General features: G+C 52.6%; 1 protein-coding gene across 2 annotated transcripts in view; it reads left to right on the top strand.

Annotated features, from left to right (window-relative positions):
* Positions 1 to 2762: 2762 nt before the first annotated feature.
* CRTC1 (CREB regulated transcription coactivator 1) overlaps positions 2763 to 20407 on the top strand; it is a gene marked incomplete at its 5' end in the record, with an annotated part of 52650 nt that continues 35005 nt past the window's right edge. For both annotated transcript variants that reach the window (XM_080928651.1, XM_080928650.1), the window contains one exon: positions 2763 to 2888. In XM_080928651.1, the coding sequence (XP_080784777.1) occupies positions 2763 to 2888 (126 nt within the window). The remainder of the gene's footprint in view (positions 2889 to 20407) is intronic.

The raw sequence follows: 20407 nt of genomic DNA, 5'->3' as shown, positions 1-20407 counted from the left end.
GTGGAAAGAAAGGTTAGTAGGATATGGGGAAGTGGACCTGTTCAGGGTGATTCCAATCTCCAACTGTCAGGATGTCAGGAGTCTGGCTCAGTAGTGTGGGAGAGCAAACATGAGTCAGCAGTAGTGGCATGACCCAGCAGAAACAGCCAGGCCTCAGCTGAATGAGCACAGGTCAGCAGGAGCCGCCAGGACCCGCAGGGACTTCAGGAGAAGTTCTCTGCTGTGCCTCGGAATGAAGAGCAGCGAAGATGAAGACGTGAGACGCCGATGAAGACGCAGAGCCAGCTGTGCAGCCCCAGCCCGTTGATGTCCGCTGGCTTCTGTTGTGTGAAGAGACAACATGACTGTGTTGAATTGGGGCTGGTTGACAGGTTCAGAGGTTCAGGCCATTATCATCAAGGCGGGGCGCATGGCAGCAGGCAGGCAGGCATGGCGCCAGAGAAGGAGCTGGGAGTTCCACATCAGACACTGGGCCTGGCTACCCTAGTGACACACTTACTCTAACAAGGCCACACCCTATTAACTGAGCATGCAATATAGGAGCCTGATGGGGCCATGTGTGCTCAGACCACACCACCTGCTGAGCCATCTCTCCAGGTGCTGCTGAGAACACTCAATCCTTCTGCCTCAGTTTCCCCAGTGCTGGAATAACAACTGTAAGGAAACAAGGAAGGGGGACCCCTGAATGTAATTTCCCCCACATCTCCCTCATCAGTCCTGGGGGACATTGGTCAGTGGATCTAGTCATGATCAACCCATGCTTCACCACCCCAGAAGGAGGACAGATCCAGTTACAATAAGGCTGTGGGGTGGATGGGGTGAGGACACAGCCCCTAGCTGTCACCTCCCAACCTCTGCCCTATTCTCCTGCGGCTGTGATGGGACTCCTTCAGACCAGAGCAAGTAGCAGAAACAGCTGGTGTTCATCAAGGTACATTACTTTCACCAAAGCCTTCTAAAGCGCTGTGAGGAGACAGCCAGGGTCACAGTTCCAGGCAGCTGTAGGCTTTGTCTGTGCCCTCTGACCACTTCCTCTCAGGACACTAGTGAGAAGTAGCTGTCCCATCTCCCCTCTGCTGGAAAGATGGACCTAAGTAAACTGGGAAGGACACATGGCCTGTGTAGCTGAAAGTCCTGGTTCCAGCTTCAGACACAGCTGAACCCAGGACCTCAGTCTTACACCTTGAGGCTTCATTTTCCTTTGTGTGGGTCTGTGTTTCATATAGTCACCTTCAGCATAGTGTGTGCATGGATGCTAGCAGAGGGTGGCAGGTGTCTTTTTAATCTCATCTACCCATTCCTTTGAGGCAGAGCCTCTCACTAAACTTGGAGCTCACTTCAGTAGAATGATCATTCAGTTCCTCTCTCTTGTTCCCTAACACAGAGGTCACAGGCACCCACTACCATGCCCAGCGTTAATGTGTGCTGGAGAATTTGAACTCGGCTCCTCATGCTTCTACAGCAAATGCTATTAGAAGAGGCTCTTCTCTGGCTCTCCCCCCCCTTTTTTTTCCATTTGTTGTTTTGTTTTGTTTTAATATTTATTTACTTATGTATGAGTACACTGTAGCTGTCTTCAGACACACCAGAAGAGGGCATCAGATCCCATTCAGATCCCATTAAAGATCGTTGTGAGCCACCATGTGGTTGCTGGGAACTGAACTCAGGACCTCTGGAAGAGCAGCCAGTGCTCTAACCACTGAGCCATCTCCCCAGCATTTTGTTTTTTTTTCTGAGAGGGTTTTTCTGTATAGCCTTGACCTGGTAATCACTTTGTAGACCAGGATGGCTTTGAACTCACAGAAAAGTGCCTGCCTCTTCTGGGTTTAAAGGCAGGCGCCACCATGCCTGACCTTAGCTCTACTATTTTAAATTTAAAAAATTTACTTATGCATCTGTATGTGTGTGCTATGCATGTATTTAACTTCTTGCCGGGACCAGAAGGCATTGGACGCTCTAGAACCAGAGTTGCCAGGGCATGTGAGCTGCTCCGTGGGATGGCAAAGTCAGGTCCTTCCCGAGGGCAGCAGGTTCCCTAAATCTCTGAGCCATCTCTCATCTCTCCAGTCCCTTGTCCTTTCCCCCCCACCTCAGTGTCCGGTTTGAACTCAATCTGCAAGTAAGGATGGCTTGAACTCCCCATTACCCTGGCTCCAGGTTGTACCATCACGGCCAGCACTGTCCTTGTTCTTAGAAGGCACGGCACTTTCCCTATCCGAAACTTTATTATAATTGTGTATATGTGTTGAACCCCCGCTTCTGCGTGCCAAGCCAGGCTCTCCCCAGGAGCTGCACCTCGGGACCCCTGCTCGATTTCTGGAAGGTCAGCTCCCCTCCCCTGCTGTATAACCTAGCAGCCCAGGGACCATGTTTGTTTGTTCACGCCTGTACCCTCGTTTACAGCAGGCGCTCCACAAGTCCTCAGTGAATGCTGGATTCCAGCGAATGCGGGCATCAGTTCTTTGCCACTCAAGTCCCCAGAACTAGGCGACCGCTGTCCAGCGGGCCACACGCGCTGCAGTGCGCCTGCGTAGCCACGACCCTCCCGGGCTCCAACGCTCTGCCCAGGCATGCGCAGGCGTCTTCACCCCCGCGCCGCACGCCTCTCCGGTGTGCCTGCGCCACGCTCTGGGCCGTGCTTGCGCCTGCGCGTTGCTCTCCAGCCGTGGGCCCGGCCGGCGCCTGCGCGGTGGAGCCCGCGAGTGGGGGGGCTTGGAGGTGGAGGAGGAGGAGGAGGAGGAGGAGGAGGCGGCGGCGAGAAGATGGCGACTTCGAACAATCCGCGGAAATTTAGCGAGAAGATCGCACTGCACAACCAGAAGCAGGCGGAGGAGACGGCGGCCTTCGAGGAGGTCATGAAGGACCTGAGCCTGACGCGGGCCGCGCGGGTGAGAGCGCGGGGGAGGGGAGGGGAGGAGGGAGGGGAGGAGGAAGGGACGCGGGGGCGGGGCTGCGGCCGCCGCAGGTGTCCCCACGCCGCCAGCCGGTGCAGAGCGGCTGCTGGCGAGATTGCTCTTTGGACTGGACAGGTGGTCCCGTTGCTGCTACCTGAGGGGACAAGTGTCATCTATTATTGTTACCTGAGGGGACATGTGCTCTCATCTTAGCTATCAGAATGGACACGTGTCACCCCCCTGATTGCTACCTGATGGTACAGGGACTCCATCATTGCTACCTCATAGGACCTATGACTATCATTGCTACCTGAGGGGGCAGGTGTCACCCCTTCATTGCCACCTGTGGGGACAGGTGTCATCCTTCATTGCCACCTGTGGGGATAGGTGGTCCCATCATCGCTATCTTCAGGGATAGTTGTTTCCGTCATGTTATCTGTGTGGATAAGTGGCCTCATTGTTGCTACCTAAGGAGATAGTTGTCACCCTTCCTGCTACTTGAGTGAACAGGTCTCCGTCATTGCTACCTGAGTAGACGGTTGTCACCCTTCGTTGCTACCTAAAGGAGAGGGTTCCCTTCATTGTTATCTGAGGCACAGTTGTCACTCCTTTGCCACCTGAGGAGGAAGTGGCACTGTATCATTGTCACCTGTGCCTTCCTTGGGTGCTTCTACCTCTGCCAGGAAGCAGATGTTATCCCTCTTGGATAGTTGAGTGGTCCTCCATGTTTGGAGTCAGCACAGAGATGGCTGCTTGGTTCCTGTGCAGGGTATGGGCCTCCATTTGTGACAAGGAACAACTGCCACCAGACTGGAATGGAAGGTGTGACTGCCTCAGTAGCTGGGCCGTTTGACAGGTGTGCTGGCCTTGCTGGGTTCTTGGCCAAATGCAGTGGCCGAGGTACTTGATCCTTCCATGTCCAGTGTGTGGTGTCAGACACTCCTTGATGGTCAAGGAGGTGATGCTGCTGTGTGGTATGTTCTGCACAACCTTAGGCCTGGGTTCTGAATTCCATGTGACCTGCCCGGGGTGTGTAAGTGACACTTCGATTCATCAGCAGGCACCTTTGGGTCAGGTGATTTTATAATCAGTTGCTTGTTTCTCCAAGACTGTGGCATCATAGACAAAAATGAGTGTTTGAATGTGGTGGCTTTCTCACTTTCAGCCAGACTCTGTCCCCAGAGCCCCCAGGAGGGGACGAATGTTCTCCCTCGGCATATTGAGGAAGGCGTTGAGGAAGGACAGTGAATGAACAATAAACTGTGTCATCTACTGGGTGAAATGGTGCTGCACAACTTTAATCCCAGCACTTGGGAGGCAGAGGCAGGAAGAGCTTTGAGTTAAAGGCCAGCCTGGTCGATAGAGTGAGTTCCAGGGCAGCAGGGGCTACCTGGAGAAACCCTGTCTCTCAAACCAAACCAAACAAAAAAGTGTGTCATCCCTGTGTCACTTAGAGGGCAACTGAGTCTGCTGCTTGTTTCTAGCACATAGTAGGTGTCTGTATACAGTTGATGTCATTGTTTGCAGTGTAACCAGGACAAAGAGTTTAGTGGCTGGCGTTCTGATGGACATCTGGTTTCTTCATGGGATTGATAGTGAAGGGATGTGGAGATGTCCGAGGCCAGGTCTCTCGTAGCACAGCCTTGATCTCCCTGAGTTGCTGAGGGTGACTTTGGACGCTCCGGCCTCCACTTCCTATCCTGGAAAGATGGAGCAGCCTGGTTGGAGTGTGGTTGAGAAGTAAAATCTGTGTGTGACCAGAGGCGCTTACTGGCTTCTAACCGTATTCCTTGATCATGTGACCACACCGCTGTGTTCCAGAACACTTTCATTGTCCCAGAGGAGCTCATTCCCTCGGCCGCCCGAGCCACACCCCTCCCTGGGCTTCTGGCTGTTCTGCAGTCACAGCCACTGTCTTTGTGGAGTTGGCCCCACGCGCAAACCATCTATGCACGCTTACCATGCCCCATTCCTGTCAGGATCCTGGCAGGTTGGTGAGGTAGCATGCTGGGTAAAGGTGCTTTCTGCCAAGCCTGGGGACCTGACTTCAGTCCCTGGGACTCATTTGGTAGAAAGCCAACCCCTGAAACGTCTCTGATGCCCCATGAGTAGCTGGAGTTCAAAATACAAATAACAGGTGGGTATGGTAGCACACGTCTGTTTCTCAGCAGTCTGAAGGTTGAGGCTATGAGTTGTTTAAGGTCTTTAAAGATAGCCCAGGCTGTAAAGCAAGGCAATTCTCAAAAAACAAAACAAAAAAAAAAGAAAAGAAAGTGTGGGGGGCAAAACCCAAGGAGGATCTCAAGGCCCCACCCACCCCGCCTGGCCAGCCCCTCAGTGAAACCCTGGGCTGGAGAGATGCTCAGTGGTAACAGCATTGGCTAAGGGCCCCGTTCATTTCCCATCATGCACAGCAGACAGTTTGCCACTGCCGGTGGCTCCAGCTCCAAGGGTATCTTGGACCCCAGAACTCACATGCACCTGCACACACTACCCATACTTTAAAAATTAAAACTGGCCAGGCAGGTGGATCTCTGTGAGTTCGAGGCCAGCCTTGTCTACAGAGGGAGTTTCAGGATAGCCTGGGCTACATAGAGAAAGCCTGTCTCAAAAAAGAAACAAGGTGAAGACTCCTAAAGAACAGTGCCTGAGGTTGTATGTCTATGCACACATGTGCATATACATTTGTACATACATGCACACACTTGTATATCCATGTGTACATACAAACAAGGAAAAACATGATAAAATGTACCTATTGGATGTTTTTTTAAAGGACTACATTTTAATTGATTTGAGAGTTGTGCCTGTGCTATGCTAACTGCGTAGGGCTGGTTAGTTTCCACTTCGTGGGTCCCAGAGAGCACAGGGTCATTGCACATCTCGGGTCCACCGGTTTGTGCTGCCCCTCCGTTACTTTGTCCTCTCTGAGGTGTCGGAGGGGCTGGTGGTGCCAGATCATTCTGTCTGTAGGACACATGGGTTTCTCTCTTCTTGGCTCCTTGGGAACTGACTGCACCTTGAGGACAGGTGTCTGTGCCACATGAGATGACAGCAGGACCATTGGAGACTATGTGGGGTGCAGATGAGAGGGCTAACCTGAGCAATGGGGTGACGAACCTCTTCTCTGCAGAACTTTGTAGACACAGAAGAAGGAGGGTGGGCAGGTCCTGCTGGTGAGAGAGCGTGTGTCCTGCTGACCATTGGTTTGGAATACTGGCTTCCTGCTGTGGCTGATACTCACCCTCTCGGGCACAGGAGCTGGGCCGCAGCATTATTCCCTGGGTATGGTGCCACCTATGTGTTGTCCCAGAACCAGTATTGCTGGCTAGCCCTACCTGGGCTGAGGGGTGGCATTCTGACTTTACCTATGACAGGGGTGGCTGTGCAGAGAATAGAGGCTGGAACATTTGTGTGTGTGTGTGTGTGTGTGTGTGTGTGTGTGTGTGTGTGTGTGTAGGTGTGCAGTGTGTGTGCAGGTGTGGGGAGTGTGTGTGTGTATGCAGGTGTGTGGTGTGTGTGTGTATGCAGGTGTGGTGTGTATGCAGGTGTGTGGTGTGTGTATGCAGGTGTGTGGTGTGTGTGTGTATGCAGGTGTGTGGTGTGTGTGTGTATGCAGGTGTGTGGTGTGTGTGTGTGTATGCAGGTGTGGTGTGTGTGCAGGTGTGTGTGTACAGGTGTGGGGGTGTGTATGCAGGTGTGTGGTGTGTGTGTGTGCAGGTGTGTGTGTGTATGCAGGTGTGTGGTGTGTGTGTGTGTGCAGGTGTGTGTGTGTGGGTATGCAGGTGTGTGGTGTGTGTGGGTATGCAGGTGTGTGGTGTGTATGTGTGTGTATGCAGGTGTGTGGTGTGTGTGTGTGTATGCAGGTGTGTGTGTGTATGCAGGTGTGTGGTGTGTGTGTGTGTATGCAGGTGTGTGGTGTGTGTGTGTGTGTGTGCAGGTGTGTGGTGTGGGGGTGTGTGCAAGTGTGGGGTACATGTGTGTACATGCGGGCATGGGCAGAGCACATGTCAGGTGTGCTGCTCCGTCAGCTCCATCTTGGTCTGTTCACTTCAGGGCCCTTGTTGGTTCTGGACCTGGGCTGTGGTTGTAAAGCCGCAGCCCCGTCTCATCCTCTGTCCTCTGCGGCTGTGGGACATGTGATGCCCACGTTCTGATGTGGATGCTGACGATCCAAGCTCAGGTCCTCGAGGTGGCTCATCTTCAAGCCATAGTACACACACAGGGTCTCAGTGTGTCTCCCTGGCTGGCATAGAACTACTCCATAGACCAGGCTAGCCTTGCACTCAGAGATCTGCCTGCCTCTTACCTCCCCAGTAGGATTAAATGTTTGTGCCACAATCCTGGCCCTCTTGGTCACTTGCTTTTCTTTCATTTATTTTATGTGTGCAGTGTTTTGTCCGCACGTGTGTATGTGCATTGTGATTGCTTGGTTCCTCAGGAGGACAGAAGAGGGCTTCGCATCTCCTGCAACTGGAGTTGTGAATGGTTGTGAACCTCCAGGTGGGGTCTCCGGAAGAACAGCAGTGCTTCTAACTGCAGCCGCAGCTCTGCACAGACAGTGTGAGTGTGAGGTTCCAGTGGGGACTGTGCTGCCACGTGGTGAAGGAGAGAGGGCAGGAACTCAGGACAGGACCCTGGAGGCAGGAGCTGACGCAAAAGCCCTCAAGGGGTGCTGCTTGCTCAGCTTTGCTCTCTTTTAGAACCCAGGACACCAGCCCAGGGATTCCACCCCTCCCCCACCCAGTGAGCTAGGCCCTCCCTCTATTGTCAATCAAGAAAGGTCCAGCTGGAGGAGCATTTTCTCAATTGGGATTCTCTTTTCCAAAATTATTCTCATTTATGTCAGAAATGTAGCCAGCACATGCTAGAAGACAGAACACACACACACACACACACACTCACACTCACAAATGCCATGTACACATCTCTTTACAAACATACAGAATGAATAAATAAGCAGGAAAAAAGTAAAGTGAGTTATGGATGGTATGGCCAGAGCACATGTCAGAGCAAACAAGCAAGAATGGCGGCATGCCAGGGGTGGAGCCCTGCCTAGAATCCCCCAGTGAGGAGCTGGGGTGATTGGTTTCCAAATCCAGACCTGTGTTCCTCTTGTCGGGAGGCAGAGCTTGCCTTTGCAGCCATTGGTTCTTTGTCACAGTTCTGCTGGTGACCATGGAGCCATCACTGGAGCTTTTAGCATGCAGCTCTTTTTCCCACGAACCGTACCCACTGCTGGTTGCACAGAACATGTCCCTGGGTTAGTCCAGCAGGTGGCTCAGAGCCAGAGGCTCTCAGATCTGGTCCAGGTGCCTGTGTTCAGTCAGCAGGTAATACTGCATACTCCGGGGCACAGTGCTGGTGACAGAGCATGTCCCCTCCCCACCACGTGCTGACAGGGTGCGCTGATGGAGCCCAGCTACATATTTTTCCCTGCATTTGAGCTTTGGTGACCCCAAATTAGACAGTTCCTCATCTGGTCTTCTCAGAACTTTGTGGTCCTCTCTCTGCCTGGCTCACCTTAGTGGAAGAGGGAATGAGCCTTCTGCTGGGGACCAACTAGACACTGGCCCCAGGACAGTGGCACCGGCAGAAATTCTCTATAAGCCATGTGCCTGTCTCTCCTCTCTTTCCCTCCCTCACCGTCTGTCTCTCTTTCTTTCTGTCTGTGTGTTCTCACCCTGTCACCATCCCTGGACCCAATGAGCAGTCCATACTTGTGACTCCTGCCTTAGTTCCTCATGGTCCCTGCTTGGTCCCATTGGGCCTCTGATTTCTTGAGTGGGGCCGGTGCTGCCCAGTGAGCTGTAATTTCTGGAGAGTGAGCAAGGCAGGAGCCATTGAGGAAAGAAACCTGTGGCTGCCATATGCCATGGACGGAGTGACCCCCAAACTCAGCACCAGGTATAATCTGAGCTACATGAGGCAGGAGGATGGCTGCAACTTAGAACTCAGCTTTGGTTACATATTGAGACTCTAATCAGTGCTGCAATTCCCATCTCATTGCTTGGGAGGCTGAGGCAGGAGGATTGTGGGTTCCAATCCTTGGCAGTATGGTGGCTTTGGAGTGGAGAGCTCACTCAAAGTTGAGCCTCCCTTGGGGATGTTGTGCAGTCACAGCTGGAGAGAGAAGTCTGGCTCTGCATGCCTGGGACATGTATATACAAAGAGGGTGGCTTTGCAGAAACCATGGTTGCATGAGACCTGGCAGCTTGTCACGGCCAGTGTTGGGTCACCAGTAGCACCCCTGTGACAGGAGCATGAGAGCCAGAGAGCACGTGTCACAGAGTGAGTTGGGCAAGCCAGACTGACCCAGTATCTAGAGTGCTTTATTTCATGCAGTTTGAAGGCATGCCAGCATGTCCAACACAGGCGGGATGTGCGAGTCTGCAAGAACCCATGCATGCAGGAAAGGGCTCTCAGGTCTCAGGATGGATTCCCTGTGAGCCTGGCCGGGAGGGAAACAGGCAGGTGGTAACAGGGGCTGTGGAAGCTGCAGAACAAAGGCAGTGTGAGGCTGGGGCTACCATTGGAGGAGCTCCTGCAGTGTGGCAGTCCCAGGAGCCAATCACAACCTGTGGCTCAGAGAGTAGGAACCAGGCTTCCAACTTGAATCCCATCCTAGTGTCCTTGAACTTCCAACGGGGGACTGTGAGGACCAACCTCGGCAGACATGCCTACATGTCGTACACTATGAGGGTTGACCACCACGCACCCACTGACAGGCGTGTTTATTGCCCTGGTTTTTACAACCTGCAATTCTCACGTTTGCTTCCTTACTTTCTGGATGTGGAGCCTCTAGTTCACTTCTCAGGGAATGTCTCTTCCTGTGTCTTAGCTGCAGGAAAAGGTGGTGCCAGGTTAGGAGGAAAGCTTGGGCTCGGAGGCTGTGCTGAGTCGATAGGGCTCAATGTGTTAGTGTTTGTGGTGGGGGAGGCCTGTCCTGGAGCTTATGGGCAGCTGTGGCTAGGGACAGACTGTCACTCCTCTTGTACTGCCCCTGTAGCATGGCCTGTTCCCAGCCAGGTGTTGCTGTGAGTTCCCGATGGACAAATGAGGAAGCTCCTGCATGCCTTGAGGGCCAGGGATTCAGAGTCAAGTGAGGTGCAGCCTGGTGCTCCTGGGAGAGGGTGTAGGGTGTGTGCACGCCTGGTTGGAGGCGTGGAAGCTGCCTCCTGTCCTGTTCAACTCTGCACCCTCTTTGAAGAGTGCACCAGGGTTGCAAGGCCTCTGTCAGCCATTGTGAGGAGAGAGAAGTTCAGCAGCAGTGACTCTCTGTGCTGCTGCCTGGCAGCTGGGGTCGTGATATCCAGACAAAATATACTCAGCTGACACAGGCTGAACTCAGCAGGTGTGTGGTGAATTCAGCAGGCCCTCAGCAGGTGTGTGGTGAATTCAGCAGGCACTCAGCAGGTGTGTGGTGAATTCAGCGGGCACTCAGCAGGTGTGTATGAATTCAGCAGGCACTCAGCAGGTGTGTGGTGTATTCAGCAGGCCCTCAGCAGGTGTGTGGTGTACTCAGCAGGCACTCAGCAGGTGTGTGATGAATTCAGCAGGCACACTGCAGGAGCACAGTGTATATCTACCTGGAAATGCTGTTTGCTCCTGGCTTTTCTAAGGAGAGAGGTCCTGCCAGCAGCCATGGTTGGAGGTCCACAGCTCAGGGGCCCTGCTCCCTGGTTGTCCTCAGGGTGCTGGCAGGCCGTGTGCTGACTAGTTGAGTGTACAACCACTGTCAACTCTGGTCTTCTAGGCCAAGTAGTAACCTTGCAAACAGACGCCTGCCTGAGAATACTCAACTCAGTTCTGCCACTATGCCGACATGCAGCCCATTAAATATAACTCTAAAGTGGTCATACCATCTGGGCCTCAGTTTCTCCTCTGTGAAGGCAGTTTTGTTGTGGGGCTGACCTTAGACTACGGATGCTCAGCCTCCTAAGTACTGAGGTCAGAGATGTGCACCACCACACTCAGCCTCTGTAGACCGGACTGGCCTGAAACTTATGGCAATCCTGTTGCCTCAGACGCCTGACTGCCACAGCACAACCTAGTGCTTAAGTCATCCGATGCCACTCTGCCGTGCAGCTGCCACAGTCACTGTCACCCAGGAGTTTGAGAGGGCCCCATTCCCCAGTTCCCAGGCACTTCACCTCTGATCAGAGGCACTTGCAAGCGTACTTCTCCCCTTTGGGCTCCTCTCACCTCACCCATGGCACTTTATTTGTTTAATTTATTGTGAACACACTGTCACTGTCTTCAGACACACCAGAAGAGGGTATTAGATCCCATCACAGATGGTTGTGAGCCACCATATGGTTGCTGGGAATTGAACTCAGGTCCTCTGGAAGAGCAGCCAGTGCTCTTAACCACTGAGCCGTCTCTCCAGCCCGTTTGTTTTTATTGCTTGAGTTTGGTGTCTGCGCCTGCATTACTCCTGCATTCCTGGGGTGCTGGCTGGCCACCTGCCTCTGAGGTCTGCAGTTTCTGAACCGGCTGCACCTGGGTCCTTTAGTGTGGATTCTAAAGCTGTCCGGATTCCTTTCTCTCTGTGAAAATCCGATTTTCTCAGAGCCCTTTGCACAAATGCTGCTCTTTCCCATCCAGTGTCTTGGCGCCAGAGTGTTCTATTGTTGGTTCTGCACTGGTTGGTTGGTTGATTGTCTCTGTTTCGTTGGTTGTTTTGAGAGGGTTTCTCTGTTTAAATCTGGCTGTCCTAGAACTTGCTCTGTAGACTAGGCTGGCTTCAAACTTAGAGATCTGCCTCCTTCTGTCCCCTGAGTGTTGGGATTAAAGGCCTGCAGCCCCATGCCTTTAACTTTTTAAGGCTTGATTTTTAATGATAATTTGCTGGGGGCACGCACACATGTAAAAGTCAGAGGATAATTGGGAATCAATTGTCTGAATACTTCACACACGTTGGTACGAGTCCATCATCTCACGGGGTGGCCAGGCCACAGCAGGTGCCATCTGCTGTCACAGAGAACAGGACGGGAACAGAGCCAGGACAGGACTCCCTGGGCTGTAGCCTCAAGGTCCAGGCTTATACCTGGGTATGGAGAGAGAGGTGTTGCTGTTAGGGAACAGGGATTTGCTGTGTGGGTGACAGAGACTAGGAAACTGGAGCCTGCAGGGCTGCATCCCTGGGAAGGTGGGTCCCCATATCCTTGCTACCCTGGCCAGGCATCCTCGTGCCTGAGAATCTCCCATTTGTCTACATTTCACCTGCTTCATCTATCTCTGCCAGAGATGACGGGGGCTCATTATGTCTCATCTGGATGAGCCTCCTGTGGCTTGCCTGGCCTCTTGGAGTCCAGAGCTGACCGCCACCATCTCCTTGCTTATGGAGGGGCCCGGCCCCCTCCTTCAGTACACTCACGCTGTGACTCCAGGTCTTTTGTTCGCACTGTTTCCTGTGTATCTCTGTTTAGTTCCTCAGATGGATCTATCTTCCACCTTGAGCCTGTTCAGTTGCTCAGCCCTACTGCTGCAGCTTGCTCTGTGTGTGAGCTGTGAGCTTGGCTTCCCCTGCTGGGTGCTGTGTGTTCCTCTGCTTCCTGCCAGGCCTCCTAAAGAATCAAAGAGGCTGCTGAAGGGTGCAGAGGAGACCCTGGGCATGCACACTGCTCCCTCCACGAGAGTCTAGACAGTTCTCCAGAGCCCCATGGCCCTTCCACAATTCCTTTTAATTTGGCACAGTTGTGTGTCCGTGGTTTGTGTAGGGTTACTGCACTGTGGTGCTCATGTGGTGGAAGTTTATAGTCGGTTCCCTCCTACCTTTCTGTGGGTTCTAGGAATTGGTGGCAAGTTTGGTGGCAGGTGACCCCAACTCCTAACAAAGCCGTGGTCAGGCCTGTTCTAGAATCTCTGCAGGTGCTGTGCTGGGCATCTCTGCTGGTCAGCATCCTGCTGGAGCCTGAGCTTGGCCTCCACGCTAGCCTTTACTCTGTGTGGCATTCAGCCTTCAGAGGAAAGCTAGAGACCCCCTGGGCCTCGGCTCTGGCTGGGGTTGACCTGAGCCTGCAGCTGTTGGGTCACCTCAGCCCAGGGTCTAGGGGACCCATTGCTCCCATCCCCAGAAGTGTTAGTGGGAGCTAGCCGATAAGCACCCGCCATTCCAGACCCCAGCATCCATCCTGGTGGTATAGCAAAACCCAACTATTCTGATACATGAGTTAATTTTTAAAAATAATTTAGCCGGGCAGTGGTGGCTCACACCTTCAATCCCAGCACTCAGGAGGCAGATCTCTGTGTTTGCAGTCAGCTTGGTCCACAGAGCGAGTCCCACAATGACCGTTTCTGAGAGCCAGAGCCATCTCAGAAAACTAAAACCCAAAACAGAAACTAATTGGGGTGCAAGACAGCTCAGTGAGTAAAGGCTTTTGCTGCCAAGTCTAACGGCAGGAGTTTGATCCCCAAGACACACATGGTAGGAGGAGAGAAATGCCCAAGCGGTCTCGTCGGTCCCCGCCATCCTGGGCTAAGGATGTTTCAATCATGTCTCCCTTTGGAAGTGAACAGGAAAGTTTCAGAAATTTCCTGGGAGGAAGTTTGGTGGCTTTCCAGTTAAATGGTGCTAGTGTAGGAAAGTCTAGGCTCCTCCTGGTCACTGCATGAGAACCTGCTGAAGATTGACCTGAGGGCCCCAGACATTCTGGCAGGAGCTCCACCCCTGAGCCACGCCCCAGCTCCTTACTGGGGATTCTAGGCAGGGCTCCACCCATCCTCCCATCCCTAGACGTCTAGGTTCCATCAGCCCCAGGGCAAGACTGGGTTTGAATCTCAATTTTCTTTCTTCCTTCCTTTCTTTCTTCTTTTTAAAGATTTATTTATTATCTGTAAGTACATTGTAGCTGTCTTCAGACACACCAGAAGAGAGCATCAGATCCCATTACAGATGGTTGTGAGTCACCATGTGGTTGCTGGGATTTGAACTCATGACCTCTGGAAGAGCAGTCAGTGCTCTTAACCACTGAGCCATCGCTCCAGCCCTAATCTCATTTTTCTATTTGCTAATTTTGATGATGCTTCTTGAAGCTATGTTTTGTGGCATTGAGTACGCTTATCCTGCAGTGTGACTGTTAAGTTCCACCTAGTTCTAGAACATCCCATACCTCTAAAAGGAGAGCTTTTCTTTGTTAGCAGCCACTTTGATTCCAGCCCACGGCAGCCTCCTTGCTCTGAGGGTTTGCATGGATCTTGGGATAATACACAATATGATCCTATTTCCTATTCTGACATTCAGTGGCTTGTTTTCTAGGTCTGCCCTTGTAGTATGTCAGAGCCTTATCCCCTTTTCAGGGCTGACAAATATTCCGACACCCCAGTCTTTTTCTAGTCACACATTGTTGTTGGGAACTGGGCTTTCTCTTTCTTGCCCGTTTGCCAAGGCGCCATGAACATTTGTTTCTGTGTCTTCTCTGTGTCCGCAGGAATGGAATACTGGTCATTTTATATTTTATGTGTTGACATTCTGAGCAAATTGGCTTCATTTTTAACAGAACAGAAACCTATTGGTGTTGCAAGAAAAGAAAAAGGAGAGCTAGGGCATTCGAACCTTACCACACAGCAGTGATGGAGTGGGCACCACAGCAGTGATGGGAATGCCTAGAATAAGGCTGTGTAGACAGCTGGGTGTTGGAATGGCACAGGCTGGGACCAGAGGCTGACTTGTCTTGGGAGCCCAAGGAGAGCTCAAGGGTGTGGGAAGGCTTGGGGTGGGGGTTTAGGGTGCTGGGCATCTCTTGTTTCTGGCCTGGCCTGTGTGGCTTGAGCTGCCTTCTCTGCCCAGTGTGAGTGCTGGTCCCACCGTCCTCCATTACGAGCATCACAGGGTTGCTGGCCAGGGTGTGCTCCAAACAAACGTAGGTGAGATCCCACCTGGCCAGGTCCTGAGACCTGGGCCTGTGGAAGTCTGAGTTTGAGGTTCCCATGGGGTCGCAGCCCCACCCTAACCTTGAGTTCTTACGTAACCCGCTGAGCACTCCTGAAATGCAGAGCATTCTAGCTATTTTGGGCCATGGGTAATGAGGCCATCACCACTTTATCTCCCTGTGGTTCCATCGCCCCTCAGGGAAGCCATGACCCCAGCGATACGGCATAGCAATGTGGGGACCGACCGTGTTGCCGGGAGGGGGCATGTCACCACCTCCTTCACCTGCACCCAGCTGCCCTTACCTGAGCATCTCTCTGAGCCCAGGGCCTGGGGTTTGGCATGGTGGTGCATAGTCTATCTTAGCCTTTGAAGGCAGGTGCAAGTGACCATTGAGTCTGAGGCTAGCCTGATCAGTCTGGTGTGTTCCAGATTTAGGGAGCCCCTATCCCAATTGAGGCATCATGTTACTCTTTCCAGGCAGGATTTAAAGTTTAACTGCTACAGAGTTTAGCCCTCTGAGGCATGTGCATGCACACACACACACACACACACACACACACACACACACTCCAGAGCACAGGGAGCTAAAGCACAAATTAGTACAGTTACCATTCACTCTCCCATTGCTCAGTGCAACATACACATGCACATATATGCACATGTAACATGTGTTCATACACACATCTACATGCTTATACTCACAAACACAAACACGTTTCTTCACATTAAGATATGCACATATACATTTGCATGCATTCAAATAGTCATATTTCACACACACACACACAACACACACACTCTCACTGTGTGCCAGAGCAGAGGCCTGCAGCCTTTGGGACTAGGTTTGAGACAAACCTAGGGACTAAGACCAACAGACCAACAGCCATGTGTTCTGGCTCAGGAGACAAGTCTTTGACCACAGGTCAGCTGCTTTGCTTGCTCCAGAGGCTAGGAGGTACTTTTCTGCCCCAACTGGCTGTTAGTGGCCCGGGCCAGCAGGATTGTCCCCACCCCCACTGACACAGCCTGCTGTCCATCCCCCCCACAGCCTGCTGTCCCCCCCCACCCCCCCACTGACACAGCCTGCTGACCCCCCTTCTCTGCTGACACAGCCTGCTGACCCCCCTACCCCCCTGACACAGCCTGCTGACCCCCTTCTTCCTTTCAGAGCCTCTTACCTAATGATGTGTATCTGAAGACCATCTGCCCCAGTAGTGCTCTGCTTATGCAGGTGAGGGTACCAGGTTTTGGTTGTTAGACAGGGTTTCAGTGTGCAGCACAGGCTGGCCTGGCACAGTGCTAGGATAAAAGGTGTGCTCCACCACACCTGACTGTGCCCACAGTTTTAACTCCTATTTGTATTTTGAAGGATCCCCCCTTTATTTGTTTTGGAGCCGGAGTCTCATGTAGCCTAGGTTGGTCTTGAACTTACTCTGTAGGCAAGAATGTGACCTTAAACTCCTGCACCTCCTTTCTCTAACTACCAAGTACTGGGGTGACAGATGTGCCTCCGATACCAGCTTTGAACAGGATTTCTAAAACACAGCACCCACACACTGCTGCCAAGGCCACAGTAGCCCTGGCCTCCTATAGTCGGAGGGGATGTGTCTTTTACCCACACCACTACCTGCACACACATCCCTCTAGCCCGTCTCAGTTACACACGTGGACGCCAGGTCTCTAAGGCGCAGCCTGCCTCTGCGTCCTGTAGGCAGCTCCATGGCTGGAGCTCTGTGTTGGTGTCTCCTGCTTTGGGGGTTGTCAGAGAGGCACAGAGCGAGAGGACAGGTTGGGCATGTGGTGGGGGGTGTGCCTCTACCCCAGCACTCGGGGCTGCATGGCACCAGGTCAGAGCCGAGCAAGATGGCATTCATGTGACCTCAGCAGTGGGAGGCAGAGACAATAGGCTCCATGGAGCTTTCCGGCCAGTGCACTTGCTCTAGTCAGGGATCTCTAGGCCAGTGAGAGACCCTGTCTTTAAGGGGGGGCAGGGTACAGGCAAGATGGCTTAGCGAGTGAAGGGTCCTGCCACCCAGCCTGCAAAGCTGAGCTCTGTCTCCAGGATCATAGATAAAAGGAGAGAACTGACCCCTTCCTGTTTTTCCCTGACTTCCCATGCCGCCTCAGGAAACAAGTAAAAAATGCAAAAATGATGTGTAAAGATCCAGGAGGGGACATGGGAGGATGTGTAGCCCTAAGGCTCCCGCAAGCACACACCCTCACAACTAACCTAGCAGAGCATGCTAGAGGAACAACCAGGCCGCCCTGTCCACATTGGGCCTGAGTCCACAGAAAGGCTTGTTTGTGTCTCTGTCTTGATCCCCTAGGTGGTGGGTTCTAGAGTTGGAGCCCGTCAAGGAGAAGGCTTGGCTATGAAGACTATAATTTTCCTGAACCCGAATGAGTCTGTTGTCCCAGCCCCAGCTGATGGCCAACTGCCTCTTTCTACTCAGTCTGGTTATAGCTGGGCCCTCCTGTGTCCCAGTGACCTCCACAGAGACCTAGAAAAATCTGCATTTTCAGAAAGGCTACCCAGCTTCCTTTCAGCCCCACTGCCCACATCCCCTTGTGGTCTATGCCAGTACCCCAAAAGGAAAAAAAAACCTAAAACCTGCTGTCAGGTATAGTGCTGTAAGCCTGTCATCACAGCACTCAGGGCGTGAACGTGGGGGAGTTATGAGTTCAGGGTCAGCATGGGCTACATGAGACCTTGCTTCCAGGCCTTTTCCCAAAATGAGGGGATGTCTCCTAAAGGAATTAAACTCGAAGGTGACATCTGGCCTCCACACACAAGCACACCCTTGCACAGGCATGCACACACACAGACACACATGCGGAGGCGGGGCTGTGTGGTGACACATGCCAGTCATTCTAGCACCATGGCTTACAGAAGTTCACACTCACCCACAGCACACAGACAGTCTGTATCCAGAGAGCCTGAGGTCCTTAGAGTCCAGCCTGTGGCAGCTTCCTGAGTCCACAGCCCTCCTCTCCACCCCTGGGACTGTCATGGAGCTAGGCTGCCCAGGTCCTGGTCACCACTGCCCTCTGCACCTTACTCTCTACCCTGTTCTTCCTCACCCAGCCATCTTCCCTGCACATCTCCCAAGGGTCCCCTTGGCTTGTTTCCGGTAACTCTGGGCCTTTGCTGAGCCCACATCACCATGAGATGAGGTCACAGATATGTGGGCTTGCTGTGCAGCACGGGGCTCCATTGTGACTGGCTTGTGACTTTGGCCATCCTGGCACCCTTGGCTTCTGGCCACACCCTCTCCTTCAGTCCAGGCCTCATGTTTCAGACCTTTAGCTTACTCTGCAGAGACCCCAGTTTTTAACCCAGCTACCTTTGGAGACTTGGGTGGCTGTGTTTGTTGGTAGGACACGATTTTATTTAGTGGGGGCCCCAGTCCCCAAGCCTGTTTACTCTAGAAACCCTGTGTGGTCACTGCCCCACAGCTTCCCGCTGCCTTCCATGGTAGGTACCCCTCACCTTAGCACAGGTGAGCTCGGGTGGGAAACCCTGCAGAACCATACTGTGCTGTGCACTCCCACAGGTCTCAGCAGACTGTGGGTGCTGCATTCCTGAAGACTTAAGGTATGTGGGTATTCCAGGCTTTCCACGTTGTCCTTGTTTTTGCAGACAGGGTCTCGTGTACCCCAGGCTGACCTTAGTCTGTGAAACCAAGGGTGACCTCAAATCCCTGATCCCTCTACCTCCGTCTCCTGAGATACAGGTGTGTGCCAACACACATGCTGTATGTGGTGCTAGGAATAGAACCCAGGGCTTTGTGCATGCTTGATAAGCACTCTGTTGACTGAGCTACAAGCACTCTACCTACTAAGCTACAAGCACTCTACCTACTAAGCTACAAGCACTCTACCTACTGAGCTACAAGCACTCTACCTACTGAGCTACAAGCACTCTACCTACTGAGCTACAAGCACTCTACCTACTGAGCTACAAGCACTACCTACTGAGCTACAAGCACTCTACCTACTGAGCTACAAGCACTCTACCTACTGAGTTCCATCTCCAGTCTGCAGTACAACTGTTTTTTTTTGTTTGTTTGTTTTGTTTTGTTTTTTGTTTTTGTTTATTGAGACAGTCTCTCTGTGTAGCCCTAGCTAAGAGTCCTTGAATTTTCTCTGCAGACCAGACTGGACTCAAACTCACAGAGATCAACCTGCCTCTGCCTCCACAGTTCTGGATTAAAGGTGTGCACCCCTGGTCCCAGTACAACTGTTAGTGTCCATAGAATACTCCAGACCAGAAAGATGACAAGACACCCCCATAGGTTTCTGGAACAGGCTGGCTTATAACAGAGACTCCTTCCTGCCCTGTGGCCCCTTGGTGCCTCAGTTTCCCTACTCGAAACTGAGGACTCAGAAATGTCTCTTTGCTTTGTGAGACCCCCACCCAGAAATTGGCACTTAGCCAATGTGGAGGGCTGGGGTACCTTGTGAAGGAAGGAGGGCCCCACAAAAACAGCTGTTGTGCACAGACCCTAAGGGACCCATCACAGCTCTGGGCCCGAGTGCCTGTGTCCAACCTCCACCACTGTCTGGAGAAACAGCCGGCACCGCCCGCCACAGACCCGCTCATTCCCGGGTCTGGAAATTTGGCAAGAGCTGCAGAGCCTGATTAAAGGCATTCCGAGGCTCCACCGCGCTTGTGTACTTGAGTCTGTGTTTATAGTGGGCTGCAGAGACGGGGGAGGCTGGAGGCCCACCCGGGGGCTGTGGTGACTCAGCCTGGAACCTACATGCCTGTGTCCTCTATTGATTCTGTCAACGGGCATCATTTCCTCCTGGGGACAGACTGCCCTCAGTGTTCCAGGTCATCCTGGTGACCCAGCCGGACCCCAACAACATCACAGCAGAGGACACATGAACCCAAATGAGCCAGGCATGCGCTCAGGGGCAGAGGCAGGCGGATCTCTGCGTTCGAAGCCAGCCTGGTCTATATATTGAGTTCCAGGACAGCCAGAGCTGCGCAGTAAGACCCTGTCTCAAGAATAAAATACTTCTAATTAACAAAACAAAACAAAAAACAACCCAAATGTAAGAGTTGGAACCTTTGGCTTTTTAAGAATTAAAAAGTCTGAAGACCAGCTGGGTAGCCAGCCCAGGTTATGAGACTGTCTCATAAACGTGAGAGATCAGACTGTAGGAGTGTCTGCTGCCCTGCATGAACCACACTTGGTTCTCAGCACTTCATCAGGGGTTCAGGGGATCCGATACCTCTGACCCTATGTCACCCACACACACACAGACACAGGGACAATTTAAATAAAATAATAAAAATAAAAATAAAAAGCATAGTGGATGGTGCATACTTGTAGCCCCCAGTGTTCAAAATGAGGCGGCAGGAGGATTGCTTTGAGTGTGAGATCCTGTCAGGCAGAGCACTGTCTAGTGTGCTTCTACTCTTAGGCTCACCCCCAGCACTGTGAAAACAAAGAGACCCAAAAAGGAACAAGTGTTGGGGAGGAGGTGAGGCTGGAAGCTTCAAGCTTGTGGGAGTTTGACACATGCAGCTGCTGGGGAAGACGCCACAGCCAGGGGGCCCAGAACTGCCAGGCAGCACCATAGCTCCCTCCCCAGTGTGCAGCAATCGGCTCCCTCCCTCTCCAGGTGT

The sequence above is a fragment of the Micromys minutus genome, assembly GCF_963924665.1.
Source record: "Micromys minutus genome assembly, chromosome: 14".
Taxonomy (NCBI): Eukaryota; Metazoa; Chordata; class Mammalia; order Rodentia; family Muridae; genus Micromys; species Micromys minutus.
This window is presented reverse-complemented; position numbering and strand designations above follow the sequence as displayed.